At 36.7% G+C, this 13,072-nt stretch overlaps 1 protein-coding gene across 7 annotated transcripts in view; it reads right to left on the bottom strand.

Moving 5' to 3' along the window:
* Window positions 1–1,547: 1,547 nt before the first annotated feature.
* COP1 (COP1 E3 ubiquitin ligase) overlaps window positions 1,548–13,072 on the bottom strand; it is a 264,958-nt gene continuing 253,433 nt past the window's right edge. For 5 of the 7 annotated variants that reach the window (XM_023207222.1, XM_023207225.1, XM_023207223.1 and 2 more), the window contains 2 exons: window positions 3,929–3,973; window positions 1,549–1,893 (listed from right to left, as the gene is read on the bottom strand). In XM_023207222.1, coding sequence (XP_023062990.1) covers window positions 1,876–1,893; window positions 3,929–3,973 — 63 coding nt within the window. In that variant the 3' untranslated portion in view covers window positions 1,549–1,875. Of the gene's footprint in view, window positions 1,894–3,928; window positions 3,974–13,072 lie in introns of all 7 variants that reach the window. The other 2 variants (XM_023207226.1, XM_023207224.3) reach the window with 1 other exon arrangement.

A 13,072-nucleotide genomic window follows, 5' to 3' on the forward strand; every position in this document is an offset into this window, starting at 1 on the left:
GTGATTCTCCCATCTCAGCCTCTGAAGTAGCAGGGATTACAGGTGCCCACGACCATGCCTGGCTAATTTTTGTATATTTAGTAGAGATGGAGTTTCACCATGTTGGCCAGGCTGGTCTCAAACTCCTGACCTCAAGTGATCCACTTGCCTTGGCCTCCCAAAGCACTGGGATTAACAGGCGTGAGCCACCGTGGCCGGCCATACTTGAAAATTTCTAAGTTCTATGATGCATTTGGCCCCAAGTGTTTCAGATAAGAAGATGTGAACTGGTAACAGGTTTCAGTAATCTTGAGTGGAAGAATACATTGGGATATTCTGATTACCTTCATCATGCATTATCTTTATTCAACCAAGTTTATTATTATTATTCTCCAAGTGTTTATTTTTATGAAATGTGTGGTGTGTAAGTTTATAATTTTTTTTGTTTTTGTTTTTGAGACAGAGTCTCACTCTGTTGCCCAGGCTGGAGTGCAGTGGCATTATCTCGGCTCACAGCAAGCTCCGCCTCCCAGGTTCACACCATTTTCCTGCCTCAGCCTCCCGAGTAGCTGGGACTACCCGTGCTGCCACCACACCCGGCTAATTTTTTTTTTTTTTTTTGTATTTTTAGTAAAGACAGGGTTTCACTGTGTTAGCCAGGATGGTCTCCATCTCCTGACCTCGTGATCTGCCTGCCTCGGCCTCCCAAAGTGTTGGGATTACAGGCGTGAGCCACCGCGCCTGGCCTTGTTGATAACTTTTAAAGCAGCTCTTTACATCGCTTTTGCTTGACTTGCTGGTCTTCTTTCCTTTTAAAATTTGAAAATAATTTATAAAAACAAACTAGATAATCTAAGTGACCATATGGCTTAGAAATTTGGATAACAGGGCTTTCAATCCTTTTCCTCTAAGTTAAGGGCTTAGAGTCTGTGGGCCAAATCTGACCCTCTGCCTACTTCCCAGCCATGCACATTTGCTCACATATGTCTGTGGCTGCTTTCCTGCTATACTGGCAGAACTGAATAGTTGTGACACTGACCATATGATCTGCAAAACCTAAAATATATCTGGCCCTTTACAGAAAAAGTTTGCTGACTCCTGCTCCAAGCCATTACCCAGCCTAGGATGGTACTAAAAGCAATGGACTAGTTGGCTTGGTATACATTTAGGGCTTATGGTATGTTTATGTAACATTTCAAAGGCAAAGACAGAGCTAGCTGTCAGAGACTAACATTCTCTGTTTAAATGTGGTCTCAACAGGTCAAAATTTTAGATCCTTAGCCAGATTCAGAGAGACTGGACAACACAGTACTTGCTGATGATATAAATCTGGTCAGAGAATGAAGAAAGAATTTTATAAAGTAATCTTTCTATCAACTGTAAACAGTAAATTCACTGGCAGAAATCTATGTACTTTGTATTTTGTTTACATTGATATGCATAATTCCCAAAGAGGTTGGGAAATACGAACTTTACAAATTATTCACTGTTACATTATAGTTCACATATGCTACTTCTTAAAAAGAGTTATATCTTGCTGCATTTGACAGGAACTTTCCAAGCTCAGCCGTGGCTCAATAAACTTTTATTATTTTTTTGTTATTTATTTTTATTCAAAAGAATTTGTTTCCCTATCACAAAAATTAGATAACCACACCACCAAGAGCAGCAATGTCCATGGAGTTACACTGATGGTGGAGAGTTGGCTGGGTATTCCCAATGTCCCAAAGGTCACAAAGGAGGGAAAAGAAAAAAAGAAAAACATATTCAAAACAAATCCAAAACCCATGATGACTTAGGGGAGAGACATCACATGACATTTTCTGTTTCTTCTCTCATTGTCAGCTGCAGATGTATTTCAGCAGGATCAAGTACAATTTGACTTGAGTTAACCCTTCATACCAATTCTAGCACCTAATTGGGGGGAAAAAAGGATCCATTTAATAAAATCATTTAAGATACAAAAGGAATTTAATGACTCTACTATATTTACCAATAGAGAAGCAAATTTAAAAAATGTTTCCCAACTGGGAAAACGTCAAAGAATTTGAATGGACTGGACACTAATCCTTTCTGATCTGCAGCTTAACAGCTGCATGAACTCTTTCAGATTACCTATCTCCACAGTTAACTTGGGAGCCTTCAAGGTAAACTACATAAAACACGTGGAGAAATAAATTGGCTAATGCATAGCACAAATATAACATTTTTGGAATATATGTTAGAATCTTTCCATATTCTTATGAAAGTTTTAAGTATCCGTGTTTAGGATTTTAGTCTGTTTTCTTCTTCCATCAATAAACACTGTTTATAATGATCAAGGTATACAGGACCTAAAGTCTTGCCCTTTCCTGTTGCTTCATCCATTTCTAACCAATCATCTAGTGTCCAGATCCTTTGTATTTTTAGAATTAAAGTAGTATATTGTCATAAAAAGTCAGCTGTGATACTGCTAAAACTAAGAGGAAGCAAATGGCTAAGAAAGATCATAGAACAGGAGGATAGTTATGAGACACTGTCAAAAAGAATTACATTAGATGGACACTACAACGCTCACTAAGTAGCAAATATTTAAACGTGCAATCTTTCCCCTGCTGCTCGGCTAAGGCTTGACTAATATATGTGCTTCCATAATGCTTTTGTCTTTATATTAGGTAACTAGGCTACTTAACATAAGAGGTCAATGATGCTGAACAAAATCTTAGATTTGTCAGTGGGATCCTATGAGAACCTATGTAGTTTTGAGCTCTTGCAGATATGTTGGCAATCCCAATTGGTGCAAAGGATAAACCTGTTGAAGAGTAAGGTGTACCTTTTCAATTCACGCCTTGACATGAGAGTAAGAGAGAGACTGAGAGACTATAGAAAGCCACTTAAATCAGATATTCCAAGACCTTCTACCATCTTGCTTGAGGCTTCCAGAACATAACAAACACTGATCAGTTAACAAACCTTGTTTTCATTTAAGCTCTCAGTGGTTCTCTAAAGAGGCTTTTCAAATAGAGAAACTGGCTGCCTAAAAAAGGAGACTACCATGTAAATTAGTGCAGTTCTTTTGCGTTAAGTTTGCTCATTTCACCTCTGTAGAATAATTCACCTCTGTAGAATAATGTTTAGGCTAGGATTTGCTGCCTTGGCTGATGGGTCATTCTTCACTTATGATGAGTCTAAGGAAGCTATGGCAAAATTAATGCTAAGTGGCAGGATAAACACACACATGTTTTGTTAAAAAACTTTTAATATTTCTACCAAACAAGCAGAGAATATGTGGAAAAAACAGGTACTCCACCAAAATGGTGTTTTGTTTAGAAAGTTCACTGCTTATCTCAGAATTTATTTATCCAGTGTATCATGTACAAGTGCTATATATGCATCAATCAATTTTCTTTCTTTATGTTTTATGGCTAGGCTTCCTTGAATCACATCTATCAATTTTCAGCTGAACACTAAAATAACTTTTTCACCCCTTTGACAACTGAGGAAAGACCTACTTTTTAGGGAACAGAAGAAAGAGAACCATGAGGAAGAGAATAAAATAAGACTAAGATATGTTTAAATCTGGTGATGTCTAAGCATCTTCTGCTGCTATATCTTGCATCTCCTGCTATGTTTTGGGTTCTGTCTACTGAAAGCCCTGTGGGATAGTTGTACTGGCATAACAGAAGCTAAACTGTGCTTAGCCCCCAGTGAATGTTCACTAGTCTTTATGTTTTTCAAACTGACCATCTATTAATCCATCTAGCATCCATACAACCTCAACAAGCACTATCATCTTCTCCACAGATGCAAGCTACCTATTCTTTTTCCTTAAATCAAGCCATTTGCCAGTAGACAGAGACCCATGATTTGAGATGATCGCTAAGGCTCAGTACAATGGTATATTTCCATAATCCTGTTTCAGTCTAAAAATGGTCCTGAGTTTAAAATGGAGATACAGTAAATAGCTTACCTTAATTGTACCCTGACTGTTAGCAGCAATCAGCACATTGGACTCCTAGAAAAGAATAAGAGCTTTTAAAGCATAGAGAAGGATTTCCTGGAAAGCAATCCAAGAGATAATTTCCTCTTCATCCTTCTTTCTTCACTTCCTAAGACAATTGAATCTAATATGAAGATACAATTATTTATTTATTTTTTTGAGACAGAGCCTTGCTCTGTCACCCAGGCTGGAGTGCAATGGCACGATCTCAGCTCACTGCAACCTCCACCTCCTGGGTTCAAGTGATTCTCCTGCCTCAGCTTCCTGAGTAGCTGGGATTACAGGCATGCACTACCAACCTGGGTAATTTTTGTATTTTTAGTAGAGACGAGGGTTTCTCCATGTTAGTCAGGCTGGTCTCGAACTCCCAACCTCGTGTGATCTGCCTACCTCGGCCTCCCAAAGTGCTGGGATTACAGGCGTGAGTCACCATGCCCAGCCGAAGAAACAATTTTAACATGTTTTAAACTACATTTTAAACTTAAGACCCCGTATTTTGAGGAGTAAGCTTTGATTAAAAGAATAAAAAGTTAGAAGCAGAGTAGGACATTTTTGAATGTAAACAAAAATAAAAGGGAAAAAGATTGTCAATGGAAGAAAAGCCAAAAGAAACAAAGACTGAAATAGAATGAAAAAAAGAGTAAGTTGAGAAAAACAAAGTGAATAATTGCTTCCCCAGAACACTCCTTCTTAATTCATTTTCTCTCATAAAATAGCAGTAATTGATGTAAAACCTGCCAACATCCTTGGCACAAATCTCTATGGATGGACATTTGGTATTAGGAAAACAAGAAAATGTGAATATTCATTTGGGAAAAAGGGCTATCTTTCTTTTTAATTATTCTATCATTCAGCACATGCATTTTTAATAACCTTGGTGATTACTTGGATGAGAATATATGTGTTGAAGTATTTTTCTACTCTAAGCCAAGGAAAAAACATTTCTCTGGAAATTAGGAAGGATGGGAAAAAAAATGGACATGACTGACTGTACTAGAGAATCTCAGAAAGTAGGAAGAGTGGAGACATGCCTCCTGTAGGAAATTGGGCATCTAATAGGGCTCTGGAACTTTGACGTGTTGGAGTCTTGCTTTCCATGGTAGGAAGCTAAGAGGAGGTAAACAGACTTAAACTTCCATAGAGGTCAGGCCAGGTGGCAGAGAGAAAAATGAAGTCCAGATAACAGCTATGAGAAACAGATAAAGTGGTCTAACTTGAATGAAGGATAGGATCTACCTAAATATCCTTCAGGCTTCCTGACAAAGCAATACTAAGAAGAAAGAAAACTCTTGGCTTGTACGTTAGAAAAGTTACTTCAGCTAAGCTGAGTTAAACTTTAGTTTCTTTGACATATGCAAGTTGTGCTCTACAAACTCACATATTTCCATTTTTAAAATTTCCCTTTCATTTCTAATAAAGCCGCTCTTCAAAAATGTGCATCATGTTACTAATGGCATACAAGAAAATAATAATGTCCTCCACTATTGCAGAATTTTTAATGGAATCAGAATACTCCGTGGAATTAGTCAGTAGCATCAAAGATTATAGGTGTATTAAGAAGAAATAAAGACATGTGGGCATGGGAATTGTTGATCTTTTCCTAGCTGAGGATTTTCCTTAAATTAGCAGCACATGTTCTTAAAAATCACAACATGGGGGCCGGGCGTGGTGACTCGTGCCTGTAATCCCAGCACTTCGGGAGGCAGAGGTGGGCAGACCACGAAGTCAGAAAGAAGATCGAGACCATCCTGGCTAATATGGTGAAACCCCGTCTCTACTAAAATACAAAAAACTAGCTGGGCATGGTGACATGTGCCTGTAATCCCAGCTAGGCAGGAGGCTGAGGCAGGGGAATTGCTTGAACCCAGGAGGCGGAGGTTGCAGTGAGCCGAGATTGCACCACTGCACTCCAGCCTGGTGATAGAGCAAGGCTCTGTCTCAAAAGAAAAAAACAAAACAAAAAAAAGGAACATGGGTAATACAATACTCACTATTAGAATTAATTTAAACATAAACTTTGGAATATTATGGGCTATTTCTGGGACTTGATGTATACAGAATCAACACTTCCATATTCGGGGTAGGGAGTTGGAGTGAGGGGAAAGGAAGATAAATTTGGGATTTATTTACTCTTTTAGTGACCTGAATGTAGAAAGTGGTTGGAGTAGGTTTTGGATATCCTTTAGGAATATAATAACTTACCCTGAGTTGGTCAAGAGACAGCATTTCTATGCTGGCCTCAGAAAACAGCAGAAAGAGGCACTGTGTGGTGCAATATGGATTTCTTTCTAGCAGGAATTTTAAACAAGTTGTATGGTATCAGAACTGCCACTGGTGACCCAGAAATAATTCTCCTGTAAACATCATCCAGAAAAGCAGTTGAAAATCTCACTGATCAACCTAGTTGCTGTTCAAGGAGGGGAAAGACTCTGGTCTGCAAGAAAGCGAATGCCAAGAGCCACCACCACTAAATGCTGCAGCCATCATGAACTGCTCCCTCTGCTATGAGAACAAGTAATGACAGACAATGAAAAATTTAAAGCCGAAAGCTCCATCTCTTTCTGCCATTTTGGGTCTAGTCACCTTTTAATATAGAGAAGGAATGCAGAGAGACCTGGTGAAGATGAGGATTCACTTGGGGATAAGCAGGAAGTCTACTTCTGGCAGTTATAGGAATTATAAATTACATAATTAAAACTTCTGACTTCTGATGGGAGGAAAACTAGGAAAAGTGTAGTATATTATCTTACAGTATGAAAAATTAGGCCCAATACAAATAAGATAATCTAGTTGGATTACCACACAAGAGGAGTTTAAAATATGTACAATTACCACTCTAAACCCAAGAAGGAGGACATCTGATAACTATCCAACATGAATAAACACTGTCTTATTGTTAACCTCAGGATTACTATGGCATTAATAGATGATGTCATATTAGATGCTATCCCAAGGGTTAACTCTTAACACTATTTCCTGCAGAAACAGATAATATTTTATGTGTTTAAAAAAAAAAAGCCAACATATGAATTGAATGCCAGTTTGAATGGTCTTTTAGGACTAAAATTTAATGAAAGAAAAATAATGGCTTCATATCTCAATACATCCCCTCTCCCCAAAGGCAATATGATTACAAAAAAGTTATTTAGAATTAAACTATCAGATAGCTAGATATTGGCTTAAGATAAAAATTTTTTTTTGCATGCAACAGAAAAATAAAACCAGGTATTTTATTTCTAGCATAGAGATCTGGAAGTAGTACATACAAGGTTATTAATATAAGTTTTTAATGATTCTTGATTGCATTTTGGATGACTGGTAATTCCTAGTTGTAGCTGTGGTCTGCTAGAGCCTAGTATAAGTAAGTTCTACCTCAACAGGTTATTTTTAACTTGCTAAATAAGAGTGCCAGTCAGTAATTCTTATTATTTTCTCCCTCTTTTTTGGAAACCAGCAGTTTTACTGCAGAACTCTCCTGAAGGCTAAGCTAATAAAATATCCAATATTTTTTTCTGACTATGAAGAGACTAAGAAAAGACAACAGAAACATTAGCAAGTCTTTTATAAAAACAGGAGACATATAAACATGCATCAACTTAAGTCAGTGATACTACACTAACTTATACCAAAACAAAACTGCATTTTTAGTAGCACATGTAGGCTACTGAAGAACACCTGCATCTACTAAAATAGTTTCCTCTTTATTGGCTTGCTTAAAAAGGGTCATTATAGACGATACATTAAAATTCTGGATGGCGCTGTGGGTCACGCCTGTAATCCCAGCACTTTGGGAGGCCAAGGCAGGCGGATCACCTGAGGTTGGGAGTTTGAGACCTGTCTGACCAACATGGAGAAACCCTGTCTCTACTAAAAATACAAAAACATTAGCTGGGCGTGGTTGCTCATGCCTGTAATCCTACTTGGGAGGCTGAGGCAGGAGAATCACTTGAACTCAGGAGGTAGAGGTTATGGTGAGCCAAGATTGCGCCACTGCACTACAGCCCAGCCAACAAGAGCAAAACTCCATCTCAAAAAATAAATAAATAAAATAAAATAAAATAAAATAAAATCCTGACAAGTTGAGAAATTAACAGTTATTCATTTAGTTAGCAATTGGTGGATTTATTCATAGAGATAGATGTAACTGATTTTAAATGTAAATTAATTTTAGTATAGGTATATACAATGTATTTAAATATAAGATACACGAATATATAAAAAGAAAACACTTCCATTTTTGGCTATAACATAGTAAACAGACTAAATTTGTTTTCCTACCATATACAACTAGAAAATTGAAAAAAATACATAAGATACCAGCTGGACCACAGGCAGTACAGGACGGTGATCTTTGAGAGAAGAGAAACAAATGAAGTGAGTCCTATAATCACCCTGGCTTTCTACTGAGAGGCAATTTCTGGACCACAAATCAGGTAAGGGGATCAACATAACAACAACAGAGACAAGTGAAGAATAAAACATCAAAAAATTTGGTAACACCCCCAAAATTACAACGGAAGCAGAGAGGAAAAAAGCATGAGGGGAAAAAGAGATTGGCATCTTAGTGACCTATTGGACAATATACAACCTAGGAAATGTATAACTGGAGTCCCAAAGAAGGAGGAGAAAAAATACATGAAAACATAAAACTAAAAATGTTTCAAATCTGTAAACTATAGACCCACAAATTTAAGAAGCCTAACAATTTCTAGGCAGAAAGCAGCACAACACCACATCAAGGCACATCACAGTTACACTGCTGAAGACAAGAAACAGAGAAAATCTGTAGAACTGTCAGAGAACTAAAGACACATTACATAAAGAGAAAGATCACCAATTTATCATCAGCAAGAATGCAAACTAGAAGACAATAGGACAGCATCTTTAAGATGATAAACAAGAGGCCAGGTGCAGTGTCTCATGCCTGTAATCGCAACGGTTTGGGAGGCCGAGGAGGGGGCAGATACCCTGAGGTCAGGAGTTCAAGAGCAGCCTGGCCAACATGGTGAAACCCCATCTCTACTAAAAATACAAAAATTAGCTGGGCGTGGTGGCAGGTGCCTGTAATCCCATAATCCTAGCTACTTGGGAGGCTGAGGCAGGAGAATTGCTTGAACCTGGGAGGCGGAGGTTGCAGTGAACCAAGATCACGCCATTGCACTCCATCCTGGGCCATGAGAGCGAGACTTTGTCTCAAAAAAAAAAAAAAAAAAAAAAATTATAAACAAGAAAGCCATCGAGAGATACACAAAATTAAAGTTAAAATAAAGACATTTTCAGATAAAATAAAGCTGAGATAATTTTTCACAAACAAACCTGCTATGTAAGAAATTGTTAAAGGAAGTTCTTCAGGCTGAAGGAATATTATATTACATGAAAACTCTGATCTAAAAAAGGGATAAAAAGGCGGGCATGGTAGCTCACAGCTGCAATGCCAGCACTTTAGAAGGCTGATGCAGAAGGACCATCTGAGCTCAGGAGTTTGAGACCAGTCTAGGCAACACAGTGAGACCTTGTTGTATATTAAAAAAAAATAATAAAAAAAACATTAACCAGGCATGGTGATGCATGCATGCCTTTAGTCCCAGCTACTCGGGAGGCTGAAGGGGGAGGATCTCTTGAGCCCAGGAGTTTGAGGCTACAGTGAGCTATGATTGCACCACTACACTCCAGCTTGGGAAACAAAGCAAGACTCTGTCTCAATAAATAAATAAATAAATAAATAATGAATATTGTGAGAAATGGTGACTAGGTAAATATAAAAGATATTTGATTTCTTGTTTTTAAGTTTCTTTAAAAGATAATTTCCTATTTTAAGGAAAAATAATAACAGTGCTTTAAGGTGATTATAACACAAATACAAGTAAATATACATGACAACAAAAGCACAAATAATAAAAGGGAAAAATAGAAGTAAAATGTTGTAAGATTCTTCCATTATAAAGTGGTATGATATAATCTGAAGACAGACTGTAAAAAGTTAAACATATTATAAACTTTAGAGAAACCATTAAAAAATACAAGAAACAGTATATACCTAATAAGCTAGTAAAGGAGATAAAATATTATAAAAATACTCAAAAAAAAAAAAAAAAGGAAATGAGGCACATAGGAACTTAGAGAAGACAAAAATATGACAGACATAAAACCAACTATTGATAATTAAGTATAAGTGGTCTAAATATTATAATCAAAAGGTAGAGATTATAAGATTGGATAAAACAGCAAGATTCAACTCTATGCTGTTCATAAGAAATACACTTTAGGCTGGGCGCGGTGGCTCATGCCTGTAATTCCATCACTTTGGGAGGCTGAGGTGGGAGGATTGCTTGAGACTAGGGGTTCGAGATCAGCTTAGGCAACAAAGTGAGACCGTCTTAAAAAAACAAACAAAAAAAAGGAAACACTTTAAACATAAAAATACAGATAAGATACACCATGCAAACAATCATTAGAAAGCTGGTATGGCTATATCAGAAAAAGCAGACTTCAGGACAAGAAATTTGACCGGAGATAAAGACAAGTATTTCATAAATAAGGGTCAATTTATATATAAAAAATCCTATATACATATATATATATAAAACAAAGCCAAAAACTGACAAAACTAAATAGAATAAATGTACTCATGTTTGGAACTTTTAACAGTCACCTTTCAATAATTCAAAGACTAAGTAGACAAAAATCATTAACTATATAAAACACTTAAACAATAGCATAAAAACCAAACTGAACTAACTGACATTTACGGAAAGTTTTACTTAAATAACAGAATACACATTCTTTTCAAATGCATGCGTACTAGTCCCCAAGAAAGGTGTGTCAGACCATAAAACAAATCACAGTAAATTTAAAGGGCTAAAATCACACAAGTATGTTTTCTGAAGAAACAGAACTAAAGTAGAAAACAATAACAAAAAGAAATCTGGAAAAATCCACAAGTATTTGCAAATTTAAAAATATACTCTCAAAATAATCCAGGGTTGGAAATGAGAAACCATTTTGAACTAAAAGATAATAAAAATGCAACACATCAAAATTTGTGTAATGCACCTAAAACAATGCCTAGAAAATTACAGCTTCCAATACTTATTAGTAAAGCAGAAAGGTTGAACATTAATGATAGAGTAACTTGCACCTTAAGAAGCTAGGAAAAGAGCAAGTTACACATGACATAAGTACAAGAATGACAGTCATGAAGAGCAGAAATCAAAATAAAACCAGACAAAGATAAAAAAAGTATTAAAATGGAAAGCTAATTCATTGAAAAGTATCAATAAAATTGATAAGCCTTAACAAAAAGAAAATGTAAGTTAACAATATCAGTAATAAATTAGGGGATATCATTAGATATTCTACAAATATTAAAAGAATAATCAGAAAATAAACATTATGAACAATATGTCAATAAAACTGACAGGTAATGAAATGAACAAATTCTATGAAAGATACAAATTCCCAATTATGACAGAGAAAGAAAAAGTTGTTAAAACTGAAGACTAAAGAACATTTCCAAACTCAGCTCGCAAATCAAACAAAACCAGAGGAAGACATTATAAAAACAAATAAAATTACCAACTACTTTTATAAAAAGATATAGAAAACTTTAACAAAATACAAGTAAAGATAATTCAGTCATATACAAAAAGAATAATGCATCATGTCTAAATGGAATCATCCAAAAATTAAAATTGGTTTTCAACATTAAAAAAATATACATATAATTCACTATGTAAAGAGACGAGAAGAGGCCAGGTAGGGTGGCTCATGCCTGTGATAGCACTCTGGGAAGCTGAGGCAGTTGGATTGCTTCAGTCCAGGACTGTGAGACCAGCCTGGGCAATATGGCAAAACCCTCTCTATCAAAAACACAAAAAATCAGCCAGGTGTGGTGGCATGCACCTGTAGTCCCAGCTACCCAGGAGGCTGAGGTGGGAGAATCACCTGAGCCTGGGAAGTGAAGGCTGTAGTGAGCTGTGATTGTGTCACTATACTCTCACCTGGGTGACAAGAGTGAGACCCTGCCTCAAACAACAACAACAAAAAAAAAAAAACAAAAAATAAAAATAAAAAGAAAAAAAAAAGAAAGAAAAATAATGTAATCACAACACAGAAAATGCACTTGATAACATTCATCATCCCTTCAGCAAACTAAGAACAGAAAGGAACTTCTTCAAGGTGATAAGGAACACCTATGAAAAACTTCCAACTAACACCATACTTAGTGGTGAAATACTGAACTCTTTCTCTCTCAGATTGGGAACAAGGTGAACATGTTTTCTCTCACCATTTCTATTCAACACTGTATTAGAGGTACAACCCAGTGCGACAGTCAAGAAAAGGAAAAAGCATATAAATCTGAAAAAAGAAAATTGTCTTTATTTGCCAGAGATGATGGCCTATGCGGAAAATCCTAAAGTATCTTAAAAATAAGCTACCAGAATAAATAAATTGTCTTCAGCAAGATTGTCAGACACAAAGTCAATTACACCAAAATCAGTTTACTTCCATAAACTAACAATAGATAAGCAAATAGGATTTAAAAAATACCATTTATAGTACCATAAAAGGCATGAATCATTTAGAGACAAATCATATACACACACACATACACACATACATACACATCCTACACACTAAAAATTACCAAATAATGCTGGGAGATATTAAATACCTAAATAAATTGACAATTATACCATGTTCATAGACCAGAGACTCAATATTGCTACAATGCCAATTCTTCTTACATTATCTATAGGCTCAATGCAATTCCAATTAAAATCATACAAACTGGCCGGGCGCGGTGGCTCAAGCCTGTAATCCCAGCACTTTGGGAGGCCGAGACGGGCAGATCACGAGGTCAGGAGATGGAGACCATCCTGGCTAACACGGTGAAACCCCGTCTCTACTAAAAAAACTATAAAAAACTAGCCGGGCGAGGTGGCGGCGCCTGTAGTCCCAGCTACTCGGGAGGCTGAGGCAGGAGAATGGTGTGAACCCAGGAGGCGGAGCTTGCAGTGAGCTGAGATCCGGCCACTGCACTCCAGCCCGGGAGACACAGCAAGATCTCCGTCTCAAAAAAAAAAAAAAAAAAAAAAAAAAAAAAAAAAAAAA

Source organism: Piliocolobus tephrosceles, chromosome 1, assembly GCF_002776525.5.
Source record: "Piliocolobus tephrosceles isolate RC106 chromosome 1, ASM277652v3, whole genome shotgun sequence".
NCBI lineage: Eukaryota > Metazoa > Chordata > Mammalia > Primates > Cercopithecidae > Piliocolobus > Piliocolobus tephrosceles.